The sequence below is a fragment of the Heliangelus exortis genome, chromosome 6, assembly GCF_036169615.1.
Source record: "Heliangelus exortis chromosome 6, bHelExo1.hap1, whole genome shotgun sequence".
In the NCBI taxonomy this organism is placed as follows: Eukaryota; Metazoa; Chordata; class Aves; order Apodiformes; family Trochilidae; genus Heliangelus; species Heliangelus exortis.
The window spans coordinates 24415310-24442047 of record NC_092427.1 but is presented as its reverse complement, the minus strand read 5'-3'; the positions used below and the strand labels follow the sequence as shown (position 1 = coordinate 24442047).

The following is a 26738-nucleotide window of genomic DNA, read 5'->3' as shown; positions in this document are numbered from 1 at the left end:
AATTAAAACTTGGCTTCACACTGACGAGAGAATCTCCCGCAGTGTAATACTGTGACATCAAGTTTTCTGTTTATGCCTAAGGCTGGTGCTGCACTGACATCCAGGTTTGATGGTGTCTCTTTTTAAAGTTGTTGAGCAGCAGGCTAATAGCTGCACAGCAGGATGCAAAGTCAGCAGAAAGCAGGGAAATCAGATGTGAATATATTCCCCAGAGATCTCCTGCTAAGATGGAGCTCTAGTGCTCAGATGTAGTGTTCTCATGCAGAGGATGGGCTGATTATCAGCTCTCCCTTCTTTATTGTAGATTTTTGCATTACAGATGCCATTACAAATAATGAATTCCAGTATAATATGTGTTCTAGTGCAATATGAACTACTATATTGAAAAAAATTCTTTTTAAAGAGTTTTCATCCAAGGTCAGTCCCTCCCCTTCCTGTTGTCCAAAATGATCTTGGTATTTTAAAAAATAGAAGTTTATGTTCTTCTGTGCTTGATTTGTCTTAATTATTTGAAAGCTGTAGCTTTAGTTTATTTCATCGTGACAAGGACTGACCTAAGAAAGGAACGTGCTCTACTTGGTGTTTACACAAGCACATGTTGTCCATAGACATGTCCTGTCATAGAAAAGGAGTAGCCTTTGCTGCTGGGCAGTCAATTTGTTAACGCCATAGTGGCAGCCTCAGATGCCTCAAGGTACAGAGGGCAGGAGAAGACACACTTCATCCTTCTTATCTCTTATGCTATTGGTGACATATCTAGTCTATAAAAAGTAAAGGCACTACAAATCCGTTCTTGTTTGTGTGTAGGGGAGATTCATTCAGGCACAGGTTCATCAATTTACTGTTAACCTGGGAGCTGGTACCTGCTCCCCAGCTCTTGGCTTGGTATCATCACTGACACATTGATTTCTTCAAAATGTGAGACAGTTTAGCTTGCATTGGTAACAGGGGGAACTTGTTGCATTTTCCAAAAATACCTATTGAGAACATCACCATGTTTTCTCAGATATCAGTGGCCAAACTGGCTGTCTGTGGTGGCATAAGGTGGTCTGTGTGGTTTCAGTGAGTAGTAGGAAGACTGGCTGACACAGTTATTGATTGCTAAGTTTCTATAGTGTTATTTTCCATTTACCATCCTGCCCACGTAGCTCTGCTTTCTATAGAGGTAAGAGAGAAAAAGTTGGATGGTGAAGCTTATACAACATAAGTCAAATTATGAAGCTTTGGTTTAATCCAAAAAAAGAGAAACATTATGGTCTGTAGTGAAATGAGGCAATCAAGTGTAGCTAATTATGAGGTGGGAGGCGTGAGCTTGTGCCAAGCCCACCTGTGCCCAATTAGGGCTGACCCCAGCTGCCCATGGGCAGGATTGGGGGGCCAATAAAAGGGGAGCTTCCGAGGGCATGCCCAGCTCACTCTCGAGCAGCCAGAGGAGGAGGTCAGCTGAGTCCTGAGCAGAAGCACCAAACAAGGCCAGCCAAGTCTAAAGGTGACAAGATCAGAGCACTGTTTGTGCACCTTGGCAAGAACACCTGCTTGACTTTGAAGCACCGTGCCCCAAGAAAGGTTCATCTGCTACAATGGTCATCTTAATAAAGCAGTGCTTGAAAGCTTATACACCTTACACCAAGCACCTGAGCAGTCTGTGTAGAAGCATGATTAAAAGAGTAAACTCCAAGTTAAACAGCATATAGGTTACACCACCAATCATTTGTCAGTGACCTTAAAGGCTTGGCACAAAGTGCCCCTTAACATTTTGGAAGGGAGCCAGAAGGGAGTGCAAAGGCTCAGCCTTGAGCTTCCCCTTGGGTCACACATATTTGGACAGGTTTGACAGCAGCACCTAATGAGGTTGTCCCTTTGGCACCTCTCTGCAGAGCACTCCACACCTTGCCTTGATGAGAATCAGTTTGTCTCAAATATAATAAAATAAACAGCTGCCCTATCAGCTTTTATAACTTAGAGAGGAATCATATTTACAGCTATTACCACCTTCAGGGAATCCAAAGATTTCTACATAGAATTCAGGCTTCTGGTAAAGTTGAGGAAAGATAACAGTTCAAATAGCCTTCAAGGCTGCACTGTAAGCTAACTCTTTTTCCCTAGAGAGGCAAGAACAATCTTCTCTGTACTCTGCAGGAGCAGTAAGTAAAATTACCTCATACAATGGCATGCAGATGCTATCAATCCACTCGAGCTGCAACCTGGGTAGTTCATCTTTCCTGTTCAGATCAAAAATGGCCTGAATGGAGACAGGAACAAAACTGTGATGCTTTATTACACTAAATTATTTTACAGACATATTATCCAGCACTTTGGAACTATGATCAAATTTTCACACCTGAACACTTTGTAAACCATATCAATCTTTGCAGCACTTTTCCTGCTGCTTTGTCTGGCATGAAAAAGAAAGTGTTTATTTGCAATTCTGTTTTGAAATTTGGAGGCTGATTGTATTAGAATTTCATAATTTTGTAATGTAAAAGAAATGCTCCACAGTTCATCTGAAACCTCCTGTAGAAAACTCCTGTATAAACCTCCAGTTGATAAGAAACTTCCCATAGAAATGTAAAGTACCTTTGAGTAGAATTTTCCCTTTCTCAGGGTTTTCCAGCTCAGCAAAATGAACAGTAATGGATCTGGGCTGGCTCCCTCCCTCCCCATTACAGACCCTTTCTCCAGAACCAGCCATGCCTGCGAGTTCAATGGGATCAACAGATCTATTTTTGGAGCAGTTATCAATTAATTTGGTTACTCGAAAAAGTGTAATTCACTGCTCACTGCACTCCCCCCCAGAAGAAATTAGAGAGGCTGAAGCTGATGCTTAAGAAGAGGATCAGTTACTGGATGAAAGGAGATTAAAGAAATTGAGTTCTGCAGAGTTTGAATGTTAGTTAAATTTCCTCAACAGCTTCCCTGAGATTACTTGGGTCCATCAGATTTTAATCCTCTTTCTAGTGGTCCACTAACACCAGTTACCAAATGCCTTTTTTTATACCAAGTTTTAAATCTTTCTGACTTTTCTATAGAAAGTCTGGTCTTACTCTGAGCCCATCTCCTCAAAATCGATAACTCCTGAGAAAACTTATTTTCCTTCTCAGTCTTCCAGAAACTCTAGAAACTTCTACAAACATTATATCAAATGTCTGGTTGAATTCTTCTAGTTATAGCCTGCTCTTTCTGATGTACGCAGTTATCACACAGGGATCTAAATAAGGCCAGGAGGTAAGATTCAAGGACTTGGTGATCTTAAATGAGAATCTTGCATTTAAATTCAGAAAATTCTGTATTTCCTACTCAAATAATTCTGAAAAATCCTTTCAATATCAAATTGTTACGAGCACAATCCAAGGAAGTAATCCTCGAGTTAGGAAATAAGAGAATAATTCTCTTGCTCACTAACAATTCATTTATCTAACTAGCAGTAATATCTGTTTAGGTGGCTTGTCATAGCAATATGTCATCAATTACATTACCATTTGATCTTGTTTAGAAATTCCACTTTATTATGGTAAACTCTCCATGATTTTTTCCCTTCGGTATCAACTGTTAGAACTGATAAACTTTGTGATTATTTACTGGCCTTATCTCACAACATATCACTTAATGCATCAGTTCATCAGATGCATCAGTGCATCAGATTTTTTGAAACTGTGCAGGGCCAAGCAGAGGAAAAATCTTCCTTCAAACTGTACAGCTTCAAAGCATCCCTACATGTGGACCACAGGTATTCCTTGGCACAGACTGCAGAGCCCAAAGGAAGAATAAGAGGGCTTCTATGATGGAGGAAATACTGAAAAGATAGCAGCACACTCTTGTTTACCACCTGTCAAGGCTGCTGGATGCAGGTTTTCAGAAGATAGAGAGTCCAGAAGAAAGCTCTGGCTTTTGTCTTTCTCTATACTTCTGAATCTACAGTATATCCAAAATGCAGATGTAATTATACATCTTAAAATAATTCTTAAGGTTACTGGAACATTTGCACTGGAATTCATTGCTACTTGAAGACAGTAATGTTAATATATGTGCCGAAATAAAAAAATGCTTCATTATCATGAGAAACACTTTTTAATATATATTTTTAATATACATACAAGGTAGGAAAGGCACTGATATCCATGTTACTTGCAGTTTATTCAGACCTACATTTGATGTCAGAATTGTGAATACCATGAGTCTTCTGCCAGACTACAGCTACCATTTTTTTTCTGAGAAGATGTACACAGAGGTACTATGTGGAACAAATCCATTAATGTCCTAACATCTGACAGTATATAAGGTGAAAAGCCATTTATTGTATCTGAGCATTATTTTCTATGAGCTTTTTACCTTTATTGACTTCATTAGCACACCACCAGCTCATGTGAAATACTATCAAAGTGAGAACAAGTCTGAGCTACTGGACTGTTCCTTTTATTTTTGGAAGCATAAATATATTTGTGAATGGCTTGTAAGTTAAATTCTTTTGAATATCTTTTTCTCACCCTTCTCCTGTTGGCTCCAAATAATGGCTTGTCAACATTTTAAAGTGTTTAACCTGGATAAGGCTGCATTTTTTCTTAGTTGTTGTTCGATGCTTTATACCCATCTGCCTGTATTTCACTCAGTACCAATGTATCCTTTTAAGCACAATGTTATGTATACCCATACAGATGCTTTTCAGCATCAAATAACACAGAGAGAGCTGTAGGATAAAGTAAATCGAACAATTTTGATTTCTGTAAGTAGCTGGTGATTTTAAATTTGAATACTATGTAACACCTGTTGCTTATAAAATTAAATGACAGAATAACCCTGGGAACCATCACAGAAAATGGGGAAAAAGGCTCAAAAGTGACTGAGTTGATGGGAGAGCTTTTATACATGGCTTTAAATATATGTCCTCATTGAGCAGAGATTAAATTTATTCCAAGATTTTTCTTTACAGACAGAACACAGTTAGTTTTTCTAAATGAATGCAATGACTTTTTCCTACCCTATTCAAGTTAATAACTATTTTGGAAAGTGATAAAAAACTTACAGAAGGGATGAGTTTGAGTTTGGATCTTCCTCTGTCTCCTTGTTCAAAGAATTCACTGGTCACCAGCTCAGCTGCCTAAAAGTAAAACATGATAAAGATTAGAGTTCTTGGTACACAATTTTTAAGGTAATGGGTTCTTGCTCAGAGCATGACTTCATCTTATGCTTAACTGTACAGAAGTGAATAGCCCCATTTACATGACTGATGTCAGGTACATGTTTGTATAGTTTTCAAAACTGGGCATACAGGGGTCATAAGCATTGCTAGGCACACTTAGCCCTTTTTGATGGGGAATTACATCGCAATGTTCAGGTAGCACTCAACGCAGTCATACGCAACTCACTCAAGTATTAAGAACAGAAAATTTTAGATTCTTGTTGGCATCCACAATTATGTCTGTAAAAATGCTTTCTAAAACATGTGGGAGCCCTCTGGGTATTTAGAGGCTATTGTCCTTTATAAATAACTTTAGTTTCAAAGAAACTTAATTAGCCAGTAACCTCTGTTCAATTAATTTCATGTGAAATCATACAGGTTTTTCCCCACTAGGCTTTTCTTTTTTTCCCATGACTTTCATCACTACAGGATCTGAATATCTGAATGCAAACTCAGATTGTGATTATCATATTGAATCAAAATCAAGAACTGGTGGGTTAGGATATGGAATTTGTCTTTCTGACTTTTGTGAACAAAGATGTTCTATTTACAGCAGAATTTTGTGCTTCTCGGAACACAAGAGTTAAAAACAAGGTTAGTTATGGGAACAAGTGGCAACTTTAGTAAGTCAAACTCTGAGCAGTCCTGATATAGTAGCCTTTATGCACTGTACTCTTCTCATGTGTGGGGCTTTAAAGGTAAAGCATCTGTGACATTGGATGTGCAAAAAAAGGAAGCTAATCTATGAAGGACAGTGTTCAGTTCCTAAGGCCCCTGTCATGCCTGTTTTCAAGCTAGGAAAATATTTTGTAATGCCAAGGCACAAAAGTGCAAAGTAAGAAGAGAACAGCACTTCATCAAAATCTCAAAATTTCTTGCTCTAGCAACTACAGGGTAGCTAATATCCACAAATCTTAAGCTTGTTACAGCTGAAATAAGGAGTACCAAAATAAATTGGAAGTAGGTGATGTTACAAAGTATTCTTAAATCTTAAACCAGGCTATAACACAGCTTCGAACTTTATGTAATCTCAGTGCACTAATAAAATTCTGGATCAATACTCCAGATAGGGGAATAATTTAAAAACTTATCAGCAATTAAGTGTTTGCCAAGTGTATTGTATGAAAATAATCAGGACATAGTTTCACCCATCTCTCATTGCTATTCTGGCTCTGTTTGCCTTGTGTCCTGTTTCCTTCTGTTCTGTTTCTATAATGTCTTCCTGAATTTTGCCTTTTTTCATATGGCCTTTAACACCTGTGATTCATATATTTTAATCTCCTCCCTCACTTGTCGTGGTCTTTTCCTTTTGTCACAATTAAAGAACAACTATTTCCTGTTACTCCCCTGTGGACTTATTGGCCTCTCTGCTCAACCAAGTAATGTTCCAATCAATCCCAGACTGTGTTTTTCAGTATAAAATAAACTTGCACACTAAGCTGCAGGGGAATTTTCACCCACAGGCCTCAAAAGTGATAAGGAAAAAACCCCAATTTTCCAGAGACTTCAGCACTAATTCAGCATTATAGCACAAACATTGACAACATGGAAAACAGACCCCACCTGATATTTTGGTTGTCAAAGAAAACAGAGAATCTAACTGACTTAAAAAGGAAATTTTAGGAGGCACTGCACACTGCTTCTGTGGCTAGGTGGCACTGAAATATCTTATGATTGATTGTCCCACTACAGGATATGAGCAACTTCCCTTATTTCCATGTGAGATATCCATATTCTGTACTTAGAAGGCCTACTGTCATAGTGTGCTTATAAAAGCAAAAAAGACCCAATGACAAAACTTCAAGCTGAGCTGAAGCCCTCACCACATAGAAGCCTTTTTTTACTGAGTTTTTGCATGCAGTTTTTGTAGTTCCCTTCCAGCTTCTGTTACTTTCTTTCCCTCCAAGAAATCTGTCTGCTCCTGCCTCACTAGTTCTCTGGTCTAGCTTCTCTTTCACACCATCATTTTAAGTATCACTTTGCTGTCAGTCAGACTCCCTCCAGGTCCTTAGCCACACTTAGCTGCACTGGTGTATTTCCTATTCATTTCTTGATGTTGTATATTCCTCCAAAACCCTACATAGCCTGCCTTCTACTTGCTTGTTCTGGATCTCAGTAAAGGGCACAGAATTATTAGCATGGATATAGGAAATATTAAGGATTGATGCTGAGTAAGGAAAGACGCCTAGAAGAGGGAAAATCATGTGGTCCTGGGTAAGACTTTTGGGATAGGTTGCTTTCTCATAATGTAATTTTTTGCCAATGCTGGACCGAGTTTTATGTGTCTTTGCCTACTCAGCAGCAGAAGCTTGATTTTTTTGTTTGCTTCTAAGTAAAGGACATCAGAAGAGGCCCTATACTACTGTCACAGTGTAAGGCTGAGCTGGCCACTTGTAGTTTTTTCTGTCAGTGTCGAAAAAATGAACACATTTCTCTTATAATGTATACCAAAGATTTTATGTATACAAAGATTTAATGTTTACAAATCATCTGCTGATATTATTGATTTAGAGAAGAGTCTGTCACTTCCAAGGAAAACCTTGGGACAAAACAAGTAAGTGCAGCTACATGAAGCTAATGCTTTTTTTGTTTAATTCATCATTTTTCTTTTAATATGGATTTAAAAGGTTAATAAGAAGAAAGGTTGTAAAGCCAAATCTCTTCAGGTACCCACATGCTGCTCACCAGCATGTGTACATGGAAAGGTTATGCAATAAACCAGTTCTTGCAGAAACCCCCTGCTATTTTTTTATAGCATTAATACCACTGTAAATTGATTCCAGTTTTGGTCCCTTGTAAGTCAGGGCCCTGGGAATATTGTCCCACCAGTCCCGCCTCCTCCCAGCCCTGCTATTAATCATGACGTGCCTGTCCTGAAATCTCCCACGGTTTGGTCGCAGCTCCAAGGTCACAGGCTGTCATTAGCATTGATCTGAAAAACAGAAATGAACAATACAAGCTGAATCAACCTTTGTTGGATTTCTAAACAACGCTGCTCTGGATGCATAAATAAATAATACATATATAAAATGCCGGTCCTGGCACCCTCTTTTCTTAAGAAAAGACTGACATGTTTGAAATCTCAGCCATCAGCATGGCTTTTCCATCACCATTGTGCCTAGGAAGCCTAGTGTGTTGCAGGTCACTGGTCAATGAATTTAGGTATTGTGCATGCTACAGTAGAAAAGAAGTGATATTGCAAGGGAGTAACTGCTAATTTTGCTATGCTTCTAACACCACTTACATTAACACCTGTAATATAACAGAAAGCATGTGCTTCACGTGATACAAGTAAGGGTATTATTATATCATAACATGTACAAACTGCATTAATTTATATGCCTATTTGTAAGTGACTGCTGTAGCAAGCGAATCTATAATCACAGGAGGCATCCCAGACACTGTTTAAGCAGTTTCTATTGCTCATCTACAATAAAAATTTAAGATTTACTATGAGCCATACTGTTCCACTGTAGTTTAATATCTAGCTACAACCATGTTTTATATGCATTAGGAGAAAGAAACCATTCAGCTGTAGAAAGCGTTTATGTACAGTACATGATGCAGATAAAAGTCTAAGAAAGTTTAAATGAAGAACAAGGGCACATAAAATGAAGCATCAAATATATTGCCTGAATCTAAAATTAGAAATGGGTGAAATGATATGGAAAATAGAAAATGGCCAATATTTTGGTCAAAAGGTCAAAAGGAAACAGAATTTTAATGAAATTTCAGATAAAACGAGACATAATCAGGCATGCATATGCAAGTGCACACGCTTTATTGTCTCAAGAGCATGGTGTACTCAAACCAACCACAATGTCTGAGGCTATCAACAGGAGGGAGGAAAGCTCAGATAATTTTTGAGGGATAGAAGAGTACTGTGTATCTGCAAATTCTCAGGTACAGATTAGAAGAGCAGAGGAGAATGGTCATTGAAAGAAAACAGTTGAGAGAAAGGAGGGAATGGGGGAACACAGAAGAAAGACCTTTGCATCCTGAGGGACAATATTGATGCTTTCTGGAGAAAAAGTACTGAGTGGTAACTGGTGAGGCTGGGAGAAAGGGAAGAAAACATGACAGACTGTGAAGGCAGAAATAGGAACGGAGCTGAGGTCACACTGATTACATCCCTGCTGTTCAGTAATGTTTCATATCATGGATCGTATTTTTAAAACAAGTTGCCTTCTCTTTTTACTCCAAGTCTTCACTCCATGACATATGGAACTACTTAAGCAAATACAGCTATAGTTTGAAATAAACAGAGGGCAAGAAATAGCACTGCTCAACGAAATATTTCTCGGTGTTTTTTGTATTCCAGTCTTAGCCACCTTTACTGATAAGTTCAAAAAACTCTGTCCTTCTCCTGCAACAAAACAGATTATCAGAGAAGGAAACAAGACACTTCTAGGGCAGCAGCACAGCAGAAACACAGTTCTCTGGATGATACAAAGTCATTGCACCTCATGTATTATTGTTAAAGTTGTTACACTGACAGTTCATTTAAGTGAAACATACTAATTTCTGAACATGTTCTATAAATGTCTGTTATCAATGTCAAAGTTGCCTAGTAAAAGCAATATTGTATTTATGGTCTCCACAGATAAGGAAATAAATGGTACCAAAATGTTCAGTCTTCCATGGAAGCATGAAATACTCAACTATAGCAGTGGACAGATAGACAATAGAAACACCCCTGAAATATATACACATATCTCTTTACTTGTCCTTGTAAAATGATTTTTATTTCTGGATCCTGAGGGTGTTTTCAGAGATGTACAATTCCTGTTGTTTCCAGCACACAGAACAGAACAAAGAGATACAGGAGACGCAGATGTCTCAAGTTCTTACTAACTAGAAACTAGGTCTTCCTGCTTGGTTCCTGTGCTGTCTTCTGGAATATCTTGCTTATGTCCTCAAAGATAGAGAAAACATGAGCCAAAACATGTTAATGCTTTAAAGTTTTTTATTTTTTTTAAATACCAAAATTATGACTTGTAGTCTGTAATTTTTTATGGTACTGAGACTCCAAGAAGCTCTTGTTGCATGCAGTGTGACAGTCACTCCTACTGTAGGGCCTTTCTATAATGAGTTACATGACAACAATTAGAATAGGGAGATAGAAGGACTGTGTAATGACATCTAATCCCTTATGTTTTGTGAAATGAGATATGAGTTTCATGTTGCAATATTTGCCGTGACAATGCAAAGTCACATACACAGAAAACAAAATTCTCTCATGTCATAGCCCCAGTGGAAATAAATATTGCAACAATGAAAATTTTAATGTCCAAAAGTAGTTGGCATATAAACCTTAAACCAGCCTAATCGTGAGTAGATCATCACAACTATATACTCTAAATTCACTGCACAAGCAGCAGACTTTTGCATCCTGTATTACAGTGCCCAGTCTAACAGTGTAAAATTTGTTAATGATTTAATTTGGAATTATTGGGTATTCTAGGCAATTCATATGTTAGTGGCCAAAACCAGACAAGATTGTTTAAAGCTGAAAGCTCAGGAAGATGACATCACAGAAACCTCAGACATTCAAGTTTAAAAGATCCATAAACAACAATTGAAAAAGTCAGTCTCAAGGTCTTCTGTTTTGGTGAAAACTTTAGAATGAAAATTTTCTTTCAAAACCATTTAAAAGGATGGAGAAATAGTAGTCAAACTCCACAGAAAATTTCTAGTGTAGGAAGGAGTCAACCTGAGGAAAGTAGCCATGAATAAGGAAACAACTTAGTGTTTCATACTGGTTGCTTATGAATGGTGTCCAAAACGAGGAGCTTTGCTAATATTAAGCAAACATAATATGCCAGGATTTCAGAAATAAATAGATTGATAACAATTTAGCCATGTCTTTGAGTAACATAGCCTCCAGTTGTATTTTGCCTGGAAGGGAATGTTCTTTTTGCTATATATAGAAAATCCAGTTGCTCTACAGCCCAGTAGCTTAAGACATCATTTGAGTGCACTTCCATAAACTTCATTGTGGTTCCATGCTTTTGCTTGTTGTATTATTTACAAGCATTGTTATCTAGAATTCTCTACTAAAATCAAGTATACTTTCCATCTGATCTTTCACTGAAAGACATGTTTTTGTTTGTAGAACAGTAGGGCCTTGAGAAGGTCATAAAACCTTGCTCTGCCTGGAGTTTTGTTTCTGTTTTGCTACAGACTTTGTGATCATTAGATCTAGGCATTCTAAGTATACTGATATGAGAATTCCTTTCTCCACAAAAATATTTAAAATGTAGCCAACTGAAAAAAAACCCAAAATAGGTACTTGTGTGAAAACATCTGGTCACATAGGGTGGTTTTAGAAGTGTAAAGCATCAAGATATTCAGGAAGTGATTTTCAGACGCTTTTGAAAGCGAAGTAGCATAACAGCTTCCTGATTAATGCATTACATAACACAAGAAGAAAAGATAACTTTTTTGTAGATTTTCTGAGTAAAGAGGCCTCATTTGTTACAAGTGTTTTTATTCATGTAGCACATAACAATCAATCATGCAAGGAGGGAAGAATAATATTGAAATTCAGGTGATGTCCCTTTTTGGACATTACTTCTATTAAAACTGAAAGACAACCTAATGGAGGCAATGTAGACCATGTAGGTTTTCAGGCTAAGGTAAGCAGTGAAGAGAGCTCTATCACACCTGAGTCTGGACTGGGTTTCCTTGCAAGGCACTGCAATGGGCCCTCTCTGGCTTCTCCAGGGGCTGCAGGATTCTGGCCAGGAGGAGCCCCTGCCACTCACCACTTCCTTAAAAGCACAAAACATTTCCACAGCGGTCTTTACTTGGGGTGAGACAGGAGAACTCATCCTGACACATCCCTGTGGTCCTTACATCTATCTCACTTAAAGCTGTCAGCAAATTCCAACTGTCATTCCAGGCCCCCAGATCTGTTAGTGATCCTAACAGGCAGCTTCAAATGAGTATGTTTAAAAGGGCTTGTTTGTCCTGCTCAGGATTTTCATGCCAGCAAGCAGAAAATTTTTTCATGGACTAATGCTTAGAAATTATATGTTAATTAAAACTGTTACTTGATACAACTTCTCTGAGAATAAACTTGCAGGAAACAAAGAATATCAACATGTCTACTGCCAGTACTATTTAGAAGCAGCCCTTGGCACAAATACTGAGAAAAATACTACAGATACTACAAAGCAATCATTGCAGCATCCCAGTTAGTATTTTGACAATTAACAGTTAAATATACAATACTGATATAAATGGTTGAACAATTTCAGGGTAATAACTTTTCCTGAATTTTTCTAGAAACTTGGTTTGGTATCAACCATCAGCACAAAGCAGGGGCAGGATCCAGGTGTACTTCCATAAGGAAAACTAAATGCTATCCAGCACTGTGCAGGATAGGATGATAATGGACATAAACCAAAAATTCCTAAGGATGAAATATTTTCAAAGCAGGGAAGGCAGCATGCTGAAACTGCATATCTGACAGCACTTCTCGCTGCAAGTCAGCCCCAGGCATGTGCCAGAGAGAGAGATGTCAAAAGTACAATGTGACAGTGACACCACAACCCCTCCAACTACATGTGTGTTCCCACACATTCCCACTGGGGAGAGCTTGGTAATAATTAAAGGTGTATGAAAATACAAAATAGCACCAACTTGAAGTCTACTTAGAAATGTGATTTACAAAGAAGGAAAAGGAAGAAAACATATGAGGGCGATCATATTATATTTCTCTCAAGTTAAGCTTTTTAAGACCTATGCTCATAGGACACAAATTGGCATGATTTTTCTTCAAAGAAGCAAAGTGTATGCTTTCATTACCTCTGCAACTGGCTTTGTAACTAAATATAATATTCCTTAGCATAGAATGCTAAGAAACTAAGCATAGAATTCTAAGCATAAAATGCTTAGAAACTGAAACGGTGGAAAAGAATTCTAAAATGTTGTTGATTTTCTATGTGCCTGAAGAAATTATCACAGAAAGGACAGAAGAATTACAGGACTGAGCTGTAACTGATTCCTGGGATAGCTTTGAAGTATAAGCCTAGGATTTCACTTGCTTTTTGTTGATACAGACATGTTACACATTAAAGCAAAACTTACTTGGACACTTAAGATATTTCTTAGTCTAAGATATACTAAGTATTAGACTAAATCTCTTCAACCACAGCTAACCACTAATTTCACACATTATATATCCTTATTGGTATTTAATAGGTCATTAGAGTAAGTTCTTCGAATTTTCATTTGTCAAATACAAGAAATGTCAATACTTACTCAAAATACAGAGTGAGGTCTGTTGCCAATATCGATTGCTTTAGAAGCTGCATAAGGTCACTGTAGTCCTTAGAGGACAAGTTAGCAAAGATGTTGTGACCCTATAATGAAAAAGATAAAAGAGGTAAAGGGCTGGCAATCAATACAGGTTTTTAAAAGCTTTTCTAACTCTTTAGTCCACTGTTTCCGTATAGCAGAGGCCTTTTTTGATTCATGTCAAAACTATGACAAAATCATGATGTTAATATTACTGAGATTACATGGGGGGATGAGTTGATGATTGCAATCAAGTGCCTAAGATATTTTTCTTAATGCTGCTGGAATTCTATCCACTTGAGAGAAGATTTCTTTTTTTCTCCAACTCTGCACAGACTCAAGTTACGGTCAAAAACTATGGATACGTCTCCATCTTTCCTCTTATTAAATGTTTTGGGGAGCTGTGCATTGCAGCTTTTGAGTTGTGCTCCTAATAGATTTATCTGTGCTGCTGCTTACAGGTACACAAACTGCTGTTAGATCAAAGATTCTAAATCAGTGTTCCATTCAAAACAGATAATTTTCTCACTGTGCCCCTATTACTGTTGCCTTACAGTGTATACAAGCACTCCTTATGCAGGCTAAAGAACTGCAACTTTATGCAGTTTAAATGCCCAATAGGCTAACTTTTAGGGGATGATGAATTAAGAATTTGAAAGGTGCTCTATGGCCAGAAGGAAAGGAAACAAATTATTTAATATTTTTTTTTGAGACCTATTTCTATTCCTTTTGTAACCGAATTCCTGAAAATTAAGGGGGACAGAGATCCTATAATTTCTTTATGAAGTCCTAGAGGAAATAAACTGAAAGAAAGAAAGTTAATGGAAAATTCTAACTGTAAGTTTAAGAAGTGATCTTGATCACATTAGCCACATAACTAAATTAACATAAATGAAAGTACCCCAGTTTTTGTTTGATTTGTTTTTTCTAATGACTTACAAAAATAATGAGATTCTTGCTACACAGAGCCTTATTTTGGTGATGCTTAGCACTGTAATACACACATTCAGTATGCACTGCCATCTGCTGCTTAGGAAGATTAAAATGCCCTTAAACCCAGGAACAGCATTGCTGTAACCATGATTGTCTGAGGACATAGATGAAATAAGGTCTGTAGGCAGAGACTGTATTTTTAAATAGATCAGCTTATTGTTGGTCACAAAAAATAATTTGCCATGCATAAAAGATGGTATTTTCTGTGAATACAAAATAGTTATTTCTTTTAGGCTAAACATTGAAAAAGATTTGAAGATGTAAAGCTTATTATTTATCAGGAAAAGTGCAGCTCTCATAACAGGGGTAATTTACCAAGTTTTCTGTTATTCTGTATTTGTTACCTTTCTGACCTCCTTCAGGGTGTATAAAACCATGTTGCTACAAAGCTCATGGTTACTTATATTGAGGTTAGCATGTCAATAATAAAGGATAAATAGCTCCTTTGTTCGACATGATAAAAATCTAAAGAAATAATACAATATACTATGTTTCCTTCCAAATAACAAAAACAGACTAGAATATTGACACTAGTAGATAGGATATAATCTAATTTCAGCATATTTGAGAGAGACCAACTGCTCAGCTGATGAAAGTTGGAGTATTTTAAAGCAGATTGGAGAATCCAAGTCTGTTCCAAACTGGGATATTGTGTTACATTAGAAAATAGTATATCTTGGATAAAAATCTAGATACCCAAAAGATAAGATACCCAAAGACAAAAATCCAAGATATCTAAGATACTTCTTTCAAGAACTATGTCTCTATAGGTATCTGCAAAGCAACTAGTGCACTTTGGGCAGCATGACATTTCTGTTATTAATTTTTAAAAAATATAATTTTGTAAAATCATACAAAACCATCACAAAAATAATGATTACAGAAAAACTGTCAAAGAATTTAAATTGGTCTAGTAAAAGATGACTGTGATACTCTGAATACACCACCTCTGGGGAAAGTAAGAATTCATTTCACTTCCCTATAAACCAGTGAGCAGTAAGAAGGAAGGATGAGAAAAGCTGACAATATGATTAGGATATGTTTGCCTTGCTCCTAGCTGATTAAGACAAATATAATCTCTAGGCTCAGTGATCAGCATTTATAGTTGTTTAATTTTGTGCTAGTTGTGACCTTTGTGTCAACCAATAAATAATTTCTCAAGGAGAGTGCACTCCTCTCAAGGAGTGGTATTTCTTTCTCTGGCTGAAACTGCCCAGTGAGATTAATGGTAAAGCTTTTGTACCTCACTTTGGAGAATCATGACAGCATGATTGAAATGCTGGTGCTCCGAGGTAGCAGAGGTGCCGTAGAGCTGAGCTAAGGCTGATCCACTCCTGAAACAGAACAAATATGGCTCATCCACTTACAAAGCAGGTTGCAGAGACAATACAGTAACAAAAGCAGGTAGCCACACTCTCCCGTTCCACTTCAGCAACCACATTTAAGACAGCTGACAAGAACAAAATACTAATTTAAAGCCAGACCCAAGACACCTATGTGCCAGACCTTGCTAAATATCATCAGCTGACTAAAGATTTTCCTGGAACTATGGGAAATTTTGGAAAGCAATTTTCAAAGTGCCTCAGCAGTGCAAGAGAACAGGTGTACCACTGCGCCATAAAAACAAACAGTAATGTTCTTGAGTTCGGACTGACTGTTCTGCTTCTAGTTTTTTATTTTTAATTCTTAATAAACACAATAGCTTACATTGGGTGATTACAAACACTTAAAAACCACCCCAAAACACAACAGCACAAAAACAACTGCAAATGCAGTGAGCTTCTGTCTTTATATAAAACCGCACACTTAAAAAATAAACAAAAGACACAAGAGAGAGCAGTGCATATAAAAGTAAAGTTTAGCATTTTGTTAGAATGTATTTCTCATAATGTCTATGTAAAAAAAAAATTAAATCTAAAATGCATGGAGCAGGTGGGTTTTCTGAGTTTGAAGAACAAAAGTCTATGGAATACAATTATAAAATTGTGAATTATCTGAAGGTGCAGAGAAGGAGACTGGATTGTCAGAAGTGTTACTGTTCACCATTACTTCACTTCTGGGATCCAGCCTAAAATTACAAGAGGGGTTTCTTTCCACAGAAATGAGAACAAGAGACTATACTAGAGACAAGTAGAAGGAGTCTCCTAGGAGCCTATATTATAAAACTGCACCATACTGATGTATAATTGTCAGAAGCAGCTATATTAGAGAGAAGGATGTCCAAGAAACATCATCCCTAGAGAATACGGTCTTGAGCTATTTAACAGAGACATCTCAGACAACTGTGGTATTACCTCCATCATATACCTCTTCAACTTTCATCACACAAAACAGCAGAATTGAACACTGAAGATAAAATAGGAAAATGTGATGCTTAAATTTATGTCAGATTAGAGGAATAAATCATAGCTGCTGTTATGAAATTCAGCTTCTGTTTTCAGAGATGTTTTATACATGTATGCTAATGTTTGTCTTTTTTTGAATGTCTTCAGCAATTTCTTTATGGAGTCATAAAATGGTAGCCTCTTCTTTTCATTCTGTTGTCAAACAACAAGTATAAGTGATAGCAGTCTAATGCTGAAACATCTACCTTAAACTAAGCTGTACCCCTGCACAAGAGATGCTGTTGTGTAATGTTACAGTGCAGAAATGCTTAATTTAACCAGAGCCTAGAACAGTCAGGAGGTAAATCTTAGGTCTCATTTTTGTAAATTAGGAACATAAACATTAATCAGATGAGCTTCTTTCCCATTTGTCTTGTCTTTTTTGACTCTCTTCAAGATTCAGCTGCAAAAAGGCATCTAGTAGTGCTTGGTAACCTTTGCACCATGAGCTCTGTCTTTTGAGCACCGTAATTGATTTTCCTTGCTATGGTGATTGAAGATCCAGACAGTGTCATTGCTTCATTGGGACTCTACAGCAACACCAATAGCTCAGGAAATGGCAGCTTAGTGAATATCAGAAACATCAATTTGACTGATGTTCATTGAGGCAGCTCACTCCCAGAAAGGTTGCAGCCCTTGCATGCACTCATTGCAGCAGAGTATTTCTGCAAAGGGTATGACAAAATAGGCTAATATGACACCACCTTGTCTTTCAAATATCTAGACAACCCTTTGACCAATTCCTGTCACACTGGAGGAATAACAGTAATGCAGAATAGACAAAGCAGCAAATACATGCTGGAGTCTGAAGAATGAGAGAACCTCCAGGTCTCAAATTCTGACAGTAGAGGCCATGAATTAAGAAAGCAATATGGAATTTGGAGGAGTGTTTCTTGCAGCTTTACTTCATACCTTGGCCCGGGTGTTGTCAGGGCCCATTTCTCAGGGAACACAGATTTTGTAAATAATTTTTTCTTTCTCAAATTTGATCTTTGTCAAGGATCACAGTGAGAAGTACCCTCAAATCTTCCATGAATCTGCTTCTGCTTCACTGTGTCTTAGGGCAGCAGCCAGGTCCGTAAGTCCACCCCTGCCCACTTCAGCCTGTCCCCAAACAAGTTCTGTGTGCTGTGGCATGTGGGGCAGGTCAGGAAGCAGGCATTTACACAGACTGGAGACCCTGTGTTTTCCACTACTGATGGGGATGTGGTAAAGCCACGACTCCAATAGACAATATGAATTGGAGCTCCAGCACGATGGCAACAATTTCATACTGCATAAACTAGGAATTACTTTATGTATGCTCACTTATACCTGTGTGAATTTTCTTTGAAAATGCTATTTTACTTTTATGTGTTCTCTTCTTAATAGTTGAACAAGGTTTTGCTTAACACCATGCATTCCAGCCAGCAAGAACAACCCAGATAGTCAGTTTCGGTGTTTCCTGGGTTGAATACCAGAATCAATAATACCCGAGCCTAAAAAGAACATCAAGTTTTGGCACCATGTTTTAATATGCAGTGTCAGTTCAACAGTCTGATACAAAGTATAAGCCATCAGTTACCCCAAAGAAGAGAGAGTGATAAAGATAGATAGTCCCTTACTACATAAGAGAATAAGAATACTTGGCCTTGGCCTGGGAGGTCTGAGATTAATGCTCCATTCTTTATCCTGGTCACCCTTTGCTCTTCTGTGGAAGAAAAGCAAATTAAAGTAATAAGAACAAGAAAACTTACTTGGCTTGGAAGGCATTGTTGGTTCCCCTGTGGTCAAGGTCATGACATAAGCATCCCACAATCAAAGCTAAAATTTCAATTTCAGTCAGAATCTCCTGAAATCCCGCAGTCTGAGAACAAAAAAAAATTAGCAGCTGTAACTATCAGTAGCAAAGAGAATAAGTAATGTTGGTCAATTGAGTAAGTCAGCTATGTTTTGATACCACAAACGTTTCAGTAAGGAGAAGATAAATGCTTTGTTGTCATGCTATATTCCCTGCTCTGTGTTAGATGATTAGCAGAATAGATAACATCCTTGGAGTGATCTGTTACTATCTCCCTGTTGCATTTCTAGCATGCCATGTCTCCACTACCCAGAAAGTGCTAAAGACAAAAAGAGCTGAAAGCAAACACCATTAAGACAGGAACTAGAATTTCATATCAGAGAAATACAAAACAAAATTTATTCTATTTTGAAATTATTGATTAGAGGAGCATTTAGGCAGCTTTCTTGAATACCGAAGTTACCTTAGTCAGTCCCTACTGTCAGAGACTGCTGAAATGTTAAAACAGAAGAGCTGTAAAAGAATCCAGCTAAAATATACTCTATGGAACTGTTACAAACTATTAAATATGTTATGAAGGACACATGAAATGAAGCAGCATGATTTACAAATGTAATGGCTCAAATGGCATATTTCTGCTGCAGATACTTACTAGAATTTGGAAGACAATTTTGAAAACTGATGTCTTGACATTTCCCATGAGCAGCTCAGACCAGATACGCCTGTGTGAATAGGGGAACTGATCCTAGAAATATTTTTTGCCACTAGACTTCTCCTTGTGGATCCTTGCCATAGCAGTTTTCCTGTCTGAACTGCCTCATGTCAGAAAAGAAAAACTACTGTTACTGTTAGCCTCAAGCAACCTGAAAAGATCCTGTTTGGAAGAGGTGCTTGAGCCACCTGTCTAGTGCTGTGCATCTTACCCATGGCAGAAACAACCTGGTTCTTTAACTCTTCAGAAGCATAAATGCAATATTGCCTGCAATATGAGTGGGTGAGTGGGAAAATCCTGAAACTTGTCTTTCCACTGTGCCAGTCTCTAGCAACACTCCTCAGTTAGCCACATGATCTAATTACTATGAAAGAAACTTATAAAAAAAGATTATAAAATGCATCTATATTAGAGGATCAAGCCAAGGCTGAACGCTAACAGTGTGTAAGAAATCCTGAATTCCACTGATTTTCAATGCAGAATAATTTTCCTACTGGCAAGAAGAGGGCTAAGTGATACAAAGACAGTGAATATCAGTGGTACTTGATGTCCTTTCCTGGTAGGAACTTAGAGCTCACTCAGAAATGCTAGTCACTTGCTGCAAATCTGTGTGAAAAATGCACATTCAAATCCAAATAGCCTCTGTTTTCATAGTCTGAAATGTGGCTGCACTTAGTATTTTGGTAGTACAGGGAGCCAAGGTCCCCCAGGTGCTCAGGAATGCATTTCAGTGGGAAGGGAGGAAATCCAGGACTTGCTACAAAAGCTTTATAATTGTTCCTAAAGTTTACATATCATAAAAGATGATCAAATATGAGGAAAAAAATATTCCTTCTGCATAGAATCCACTGGTGTGCAGAATAACTTGAATATTATGGAAGAGATTCTCCTGATTTCTAGTGGTGTTTCCATAGCAGCTACTCAGGCAAAGAAAATTCTCTGAAAAATAACGTTTTTTAAATTTTTTTAAAACATTGTTCTTATATAACAAATAGTTCCATTTCTAAAAAAGAGATTAAAAGAACAGTTTGTAACTGACATCATGCAGTTTCAGTTGAGAGAAAACATTCATGGCTAAGTTAAAACACCTTAAAATAGAAGTTTTGTAACATAAAGCTGACACTGTAATAAATATACTTTAGCATAACACAAGCTTTGAGTGAACTCAAGGATTCAACTGGTATTGCAAATGCAGGAAACTGATTAAGAAATTTATTAACAGTAGCAATATCTGAAAAGTAAATGCAACGTTGTTTTAAATCAAAATAATATTTCACTCTATAAACACCTTAAATTTAAAACAATGTTACTGTAAGGGTATATCAGCTTTGAACACAATGCAGGGAAATAGAGGATTACATTTCCCTGTACTTTGAATTTACACAGAGAGAAAAAAATACATGGCTATAGACGATGCTGCAGTAAAATTTATTTTCACCAGAAACAGAATGACCCATAACTCATGAGTGGCAGAGTCTCCAGTGAGTTATGGAGGTCATTCTTTCATGTGAGAAAATGAATTGCATTCATTATATGTTTCTCCACATTTATATGTTTTGTTATTAGCACACCAGATGGGATTTTAATTTTGTATTGCTTACTTGTTCATTTTAACTTTTTGAAATAAGTGCCAATGTGAACTGTATTAGGGAAAGGAACTGATAATGAAGCCTAGTCTTGATTCTGTGGTTTACTCTCCTGTGCGGTCCTTAATTTGCAGGAGCAGTCCTGCTTCAGTGATTGTCTGCAGAATATTTGAGCGAGTCTGAAATACATAAGTATGGCTCACAGGACTGGAATCATAATTGTTCAGTGTCTAACTAGAGAGAGCAAATATGTACTTAGATCTCTGCTAGATAGGATTTTTTTGTATTTACAGGAACATGCCTTAGATATTCAGATGGCTCATCCTGAAGTGAAACAAATGGTTTAAGCTTTGTTGAATTTTTATTTTTGGCTTGTTCAACCCAGCTGAATTTTCCTTCTACTTCAGTGGGAGGATGGGAAGGCATGACAGATTAGTCAGTACTATATTACACTGAATCCTACCTGAAAATGCCCTAAACAGACTTATTGGTTTGTATTTGTGGTGCCGACTGTCTGGAATAGGTATAGGGTGGAAGAGCTGTAGTGCCTTCTTGACAATCAGAGCCCCTCTCTGACAGCCAATATTCCCCTTCTTACAAGTAAAAAACACCTTACAAGTAAAGGCACCTACTAACTCAGATGGCTACCCCAAGGCACACACAGTAAGAGCAATTCTTGTGCTATTACTGCTCTTTTGACTCTTTCTCTTGTGTCCTTTTTCACAATATCAGTCTTCCTAGCTCTGGAAGGGAGAGCAGCTCAAGCAGATCCTGCACTTGAACTTACTCTGCCCTCAGCCAGAGCCAGGTGGGATGTGTGACGAGTCCAATGGGCATATGCACCCAGCCCTGCGTGTGGAACTGGACATTCAGTTAATTACCAAGAGTGTGGTAATGAAATGAGCTTGGCTTGGAAATCCCGGATCATCTCCCACAGACAGCTGGCCCCCGGTGTTGGCTGTTAAAATAATCCTGAAATTATGCTTTGAGAACCACAGGCGTATCAGCTTATGCTGGAGGCTCATGCCCGTGGCTGCTGAAACAGTTTGGACCTGCTTTCTCCCTGACGGCTGCCAGAGTAGTCACCGCTATGTAAAGTGGAGATCGCCTGGTGGGAGAGCGCGTTACCCACCGCAAGACCACCCTGACGAAAACTTGGCCTCGGAGCTCCACCTAGAGGTCCTCAAAGGTAAGGTTTGAGGGCTCCTCATCCCCCGCAACGTTTGGCAGAAATTAATGGAATTCTCAGCTGAACTGCGCCACCTGTCTTTGCTGCTACTCCCCAGAATAAAAACCTCTTCATTGTTCTACAGGTGAAAGAAAACGCACATCAGGTTTTCAAAACTCTAGAAACGACTGATAACTCTGATCTGAACAGCCTCACACCCAGAAGAGGTGACCTTTCTCTCTTGTTGAATACCTCCACTTCCCTTTGTCTCAAGGAGCACAGCACAACTTTGCTTCACCTCCACAGATGCTCACAGAAATAAACCCAAATACTTGCAGGGGTGAACGTAGCACTAGACTAACATCTACCTGCTAGAAGAAGCCATGGTCTTTTTTCTTGCCCTGTACACAAAATTCTGACACAAAGGCAATGCTAAACGGAGGAGGACAGCAGAGCTGGGAGCCCACACTGGGAGCAAGAAAGAGGCCACAGAACTGTCTCAAGTCCATGTAACACGGCTCTGACCTATGCTGTGATTGGCACAGGCTGTGGAGTCTCTACAAATGGGATCCAACTGGTCACCACACCATAGAGTCTGGCCAGCAATTAGAACATAAACATTCAGTGATTAAAAATTAGGGAACAAGCACATATTATACCAGATGAATAAATACTTGCACAAATGCTGTTGATATGACCACTTTAAGGTTGAAATGACTGCCCATTAAAAATGAAAATGAATTAAAAATGGAAATTCTTAGTTTATCTGGAGATAAGGCAAACACAAAATGTAAAGTACAGTGGAAAGTGGTGTGTGCACACAGACATGTTGCTTCTCTTTTGCCATACTAACCAGAGTATTAAACACCTAGGTTTTTATTGATAGTTATACAAGAACTAACCAAGCACAGATCATTTGATGCAGTAAGGTTGCTGTGGGGTAGGGAAAGCAAGTGAGTAAAAGCAGTTGTACTTTCAACAGAATTCACTTGTATGCTTAGAAGTATACTATTTGTATATGTATACTGCTACTGATGGAGATATAAGACAATAAAAGCCAGAAGTGCTACAGTGTCTAATGGAGACATGAGATACACATAGATCACCATGCTGGAAGACAATCTTAAAATTTTTTAAGGCAATGCCTTCTAAAACTATTAAATGAAGATGGATAAGAAGGTAATAAATATCAACATAATGAATATGTCTGGGATTCTAATCTTCCTTAATTTTGTACTTCCCAAATTAAGAGTTTGAATTAAATGTCAAATCAAAGAGCTCTAAAAGAGTAACATTTTTGTAAGATCAAAATCTGTAATAACAAACTCACTTGAAGACTGCCATCTGTTTTCAGTCACTTTAATGTGCCCATGATATCACTGTACTAGAATACTAGAAGGCTCTGCCAAATATGTGGTCTTAAGTTGGATAACCTAATTCAGTGTGTGTTTCTGTTGGAAATGGATGGGTATCATAATAACTAGAAAAGAAATTGCAGGTTGGAAAGTGTTTAGACAGGTAAGGCCATGTGGCTGTAAAAGCTTTTATGGTATTTTGCCTGTAGCTGGATACTTACAGTTAATATGGCAGACATTAGCTGGCAGACGTTGAACACATGCCTCCAGTTGTCATACAAAACCATTCGATAGTTCTTGCTAACTGTCAAAAGCCACCTACACAGTGTCTGAAATGAAAAGTACAAATTGTATCAGGGCTACTAAATGTGTACAAATGGACAGAGCAGTGCCAAAGCAAAAGCAGCATGTCTCTGCAGTGCAGATGGTTACCTCATAGTCAATTTTAAATTTCTGAACCATTCCAAGTTCCATGAACATCCGCAGGGTTGCAGTAATCATGGCATCCACATCAAGTGAGAAGTCATCAAAATCGATATCATCAATGCCAAGCTCTGACACCAGAGGGATGTTTGCTGCCTGAAAATGCCAAAGGGAAGCTTCTTTTTTTTTCTGTGTCACTCTTAAAACAAACCATCCGTACATCAGGCCTGACCTGCCAATGGATCTCCTGCTTGATTTGAATGCTAAGCAATAAAAGGCTTCATCTGAGAAATACAAACATGGCAAGCTAACAGAGCTGGAAAACAGTGGGAAGGAGAAGAACCTGGTACAAGAAGGAAATATGCTTCTCATCCCAACTGGAGCCCGCATAGAGCATTTCAAATGTGAGAGCTGACCACTTTACAGCTACTGCAGTAACAATATATTCCAAAGCAAATTACAATGTTCTAATGCAAGAAACATCTGGACAGAGAGCAGCTGGGAAGTTTAATTGCTACCATTCAGGAATGCAAAGTAAATATACTGCTCTGCAGAATTTCTTCATCAAAATATCTTTACATTCATAAGCATACAACTGCCCTTTGCTTTATGCTGTTCTCATTCGTAGAAGCCAAAAAGGAACAAATACAAGAAATGTCCAACAGAAATACTTTCCTAAGTAAAATAAAAATAATCTTCAACATGCTACTTATGTAGCTAGCCAATAAACAACAAAAGCCTTACATTTTACTTTGTCCATGTAAGAGCAGGCTTTTGTTCTGTCTGGAAGACAAGAATGAGCTTTTCACACTCATAAAAACATACAAATGGGTGTGTAGCACCCGGTAATGTGTACAGTTGTGCTTACAAATGTGTTCTGGATGGCCCAGTGGCAGCACCTGCAGGAGCCAGGCAGAGGTGCTGACAACCCTCATGGGCTTGTTTGCCCTTCTGGACACCCCTTTGGAATTGCCACTCATCTCCCTAGAGAGGGCAGGTGGAGGAGGCTGCATTTGCTGAAGGAGCATCTGTTCCCTATCCCCCACAGTGAGAAGGTGATGGGTCAGGTAAAAACCTGAGAAAGGGGCTAGATGCAGCCCACTAGTCATGAGCTGTACCACACTGAATTAGTTAAAATTGCATGGACTCAGCTGGTGTGGCACATCCAGCTACTCACCTGCATAAAACAATCATTTGTTCATGCAACTATAAGTTCACCTTCAGTTACGGCTTCTGTGTGAGCACCTAACGGTTTCCTTCTAGAAAACTTGTGTTTTGATATATTGCACCCTAGCTACAAGTTACTGACATGTAAAAAGCTTTTTTCTAGACAAAGGGAAAGTGTCACCTTGATAATTACTTTATGCAGAGATTACACTGGATTAGCTATACAAAAGAAAAAAAGACTGTGTAAACTTTCCATAAAATAGTACTAGCATTACATTGTTAACTTATTTGCTTGCTAGAAGAAAAGTTTTTTCAGTTCAGCACTGTCACGGTCTGAGGTAACATTAAATTTTTTTTTTTTTTACAAGGTAATACTGAATTGAGGAATCACTCTGAGGAATCACTTGGATTTTTTTTTTTTTTTTTTGTCTCCCATGTGCATACACTCAATCAAGCAAGCACACAGGGCTGAAATCTTGGGAATTATCAATATTGTGCAGGCTTATGTGTGTATTTGCACACAGCTAGCACCTGTTGCTTTTGCATTATCCTAATATCATGGGGGCCATGGCTTCATCGATATTAAGGACATCAATAGGTTTCTCTTTATTCCATAAGGGAGTATGACCAGTCAGCCAAACTGTGTGCAGGTTGACGATTCTCATTATGGCTGATTTGATACAAGATATTGCTATACCCATCATGATTAACATTGCAATAAACATCAGCCCAGATTGTAACAAGCTCTGGGTCAAACCAGTCACACCAAGTCCAAACCAGCCAAATATTTTAGAAAGCCAGTTACCATTCATTGATTCTTGGATTTCATGTGTGTGTCTCTTGCTACTTGGTGCATCTTCTCTAGTCAGGGATCTGGAAGAAAACACAAAGAAGCATATTGTCTGTTTCACCTCGTGAAACAGCACAGATAGGTTAGAAGGATGGAATGATCCACCTAGAATTAATCTTGTGTTCCCACCCCTGGGCATCTAAGGCCTTCCAGGAGTAAGTATTTAAGGGAGTACCTCTCCCAGTGAGGGTTAGGGTCAGGCCAGTGACATAATGTAAAATGAGAGGGGTAGAATAAAACAATAAGGTGGCGTGAGAAGACGCCCTGCTGGTAGCATTTGCACCATCCTGTTATCAAAACATGGTTTAGTGCCCAGATGGCCAGTTTTTCTCCCAGTGTCATCCCCACCCTTTTTTTTTTTTAATTTTTTTTTCCTTTTCGGATATGCTTTTGCCAGAACAGCAACAGGCACATAACTTGGCAAAGCACTTTATCCAATGGCCTTTTGATCTGGATTAGAGAATTTAGAAATTGCGGGGGCAAACAACACATTCTCCCTTTCCAGATTCGCATAATTTTAGCCTCTTGGCTTGGGGGTGGCTGCTGCTTTTCTTCAGGGATCTGCATATCCAATGAAGTTGAATGTTCAGTGATCCCATCATACGTGTCCTGTGCAGGAGAAATTTCAGATACTTAAATTGTCCTATGCATTAAATTAAATTGTCAGTATGCTGGTGAAACTCCACCTTTTCAGGAGTAGTGGCTGATGCCATCTCTTTACCTAGTGAGGAATGAGTGTTTACCACTGTATTAACCTCTTCCTTCTCATTTTTAGTGAGCCTCCCTATGAACTCCTGCCCTCCAACACCACTCCCACTATGACAGGTGGAGGGATCTAGT

At 38.3% G+C, this 26738-nt stretch overlaps 1 protein-coding gene across 1 annotated transcript in view; it reads right to left on the bottom strand.

Moving 5' to 3' along the window:
* Positions 1–26252, bottom strand: part of PDE11A (phosphodiesterase 11A) — a 39205-nt gene extending 12953 nt beyond the window's left edge. The window contains 10 exon segments of the mRNA XM_071747243.1: positions 2159–2242; positions 5021–5095; positions 8045–8108; positions 9459–9542; positions 13445–13545; positions 15717–15807; positions 18594–18703; positions 23680–23787; positions 23891–24037; positions 25854–26252. Coding sequence (XP_071603344.1) covers positions 2159–2242; positions 5021–5095; positions 8045–8108; positions 9459–9542; positions 13445–13545; positions 15717–15807; positions 18594–18703; positions 23680–23787; positions 23891–24037; positions 25854–25856 — 867 coding nt within the window. The 5' untranslated portion in view covers positions 25857–26252.
* Positions 26253–26738: the final 486 nt, after the last annotated feature.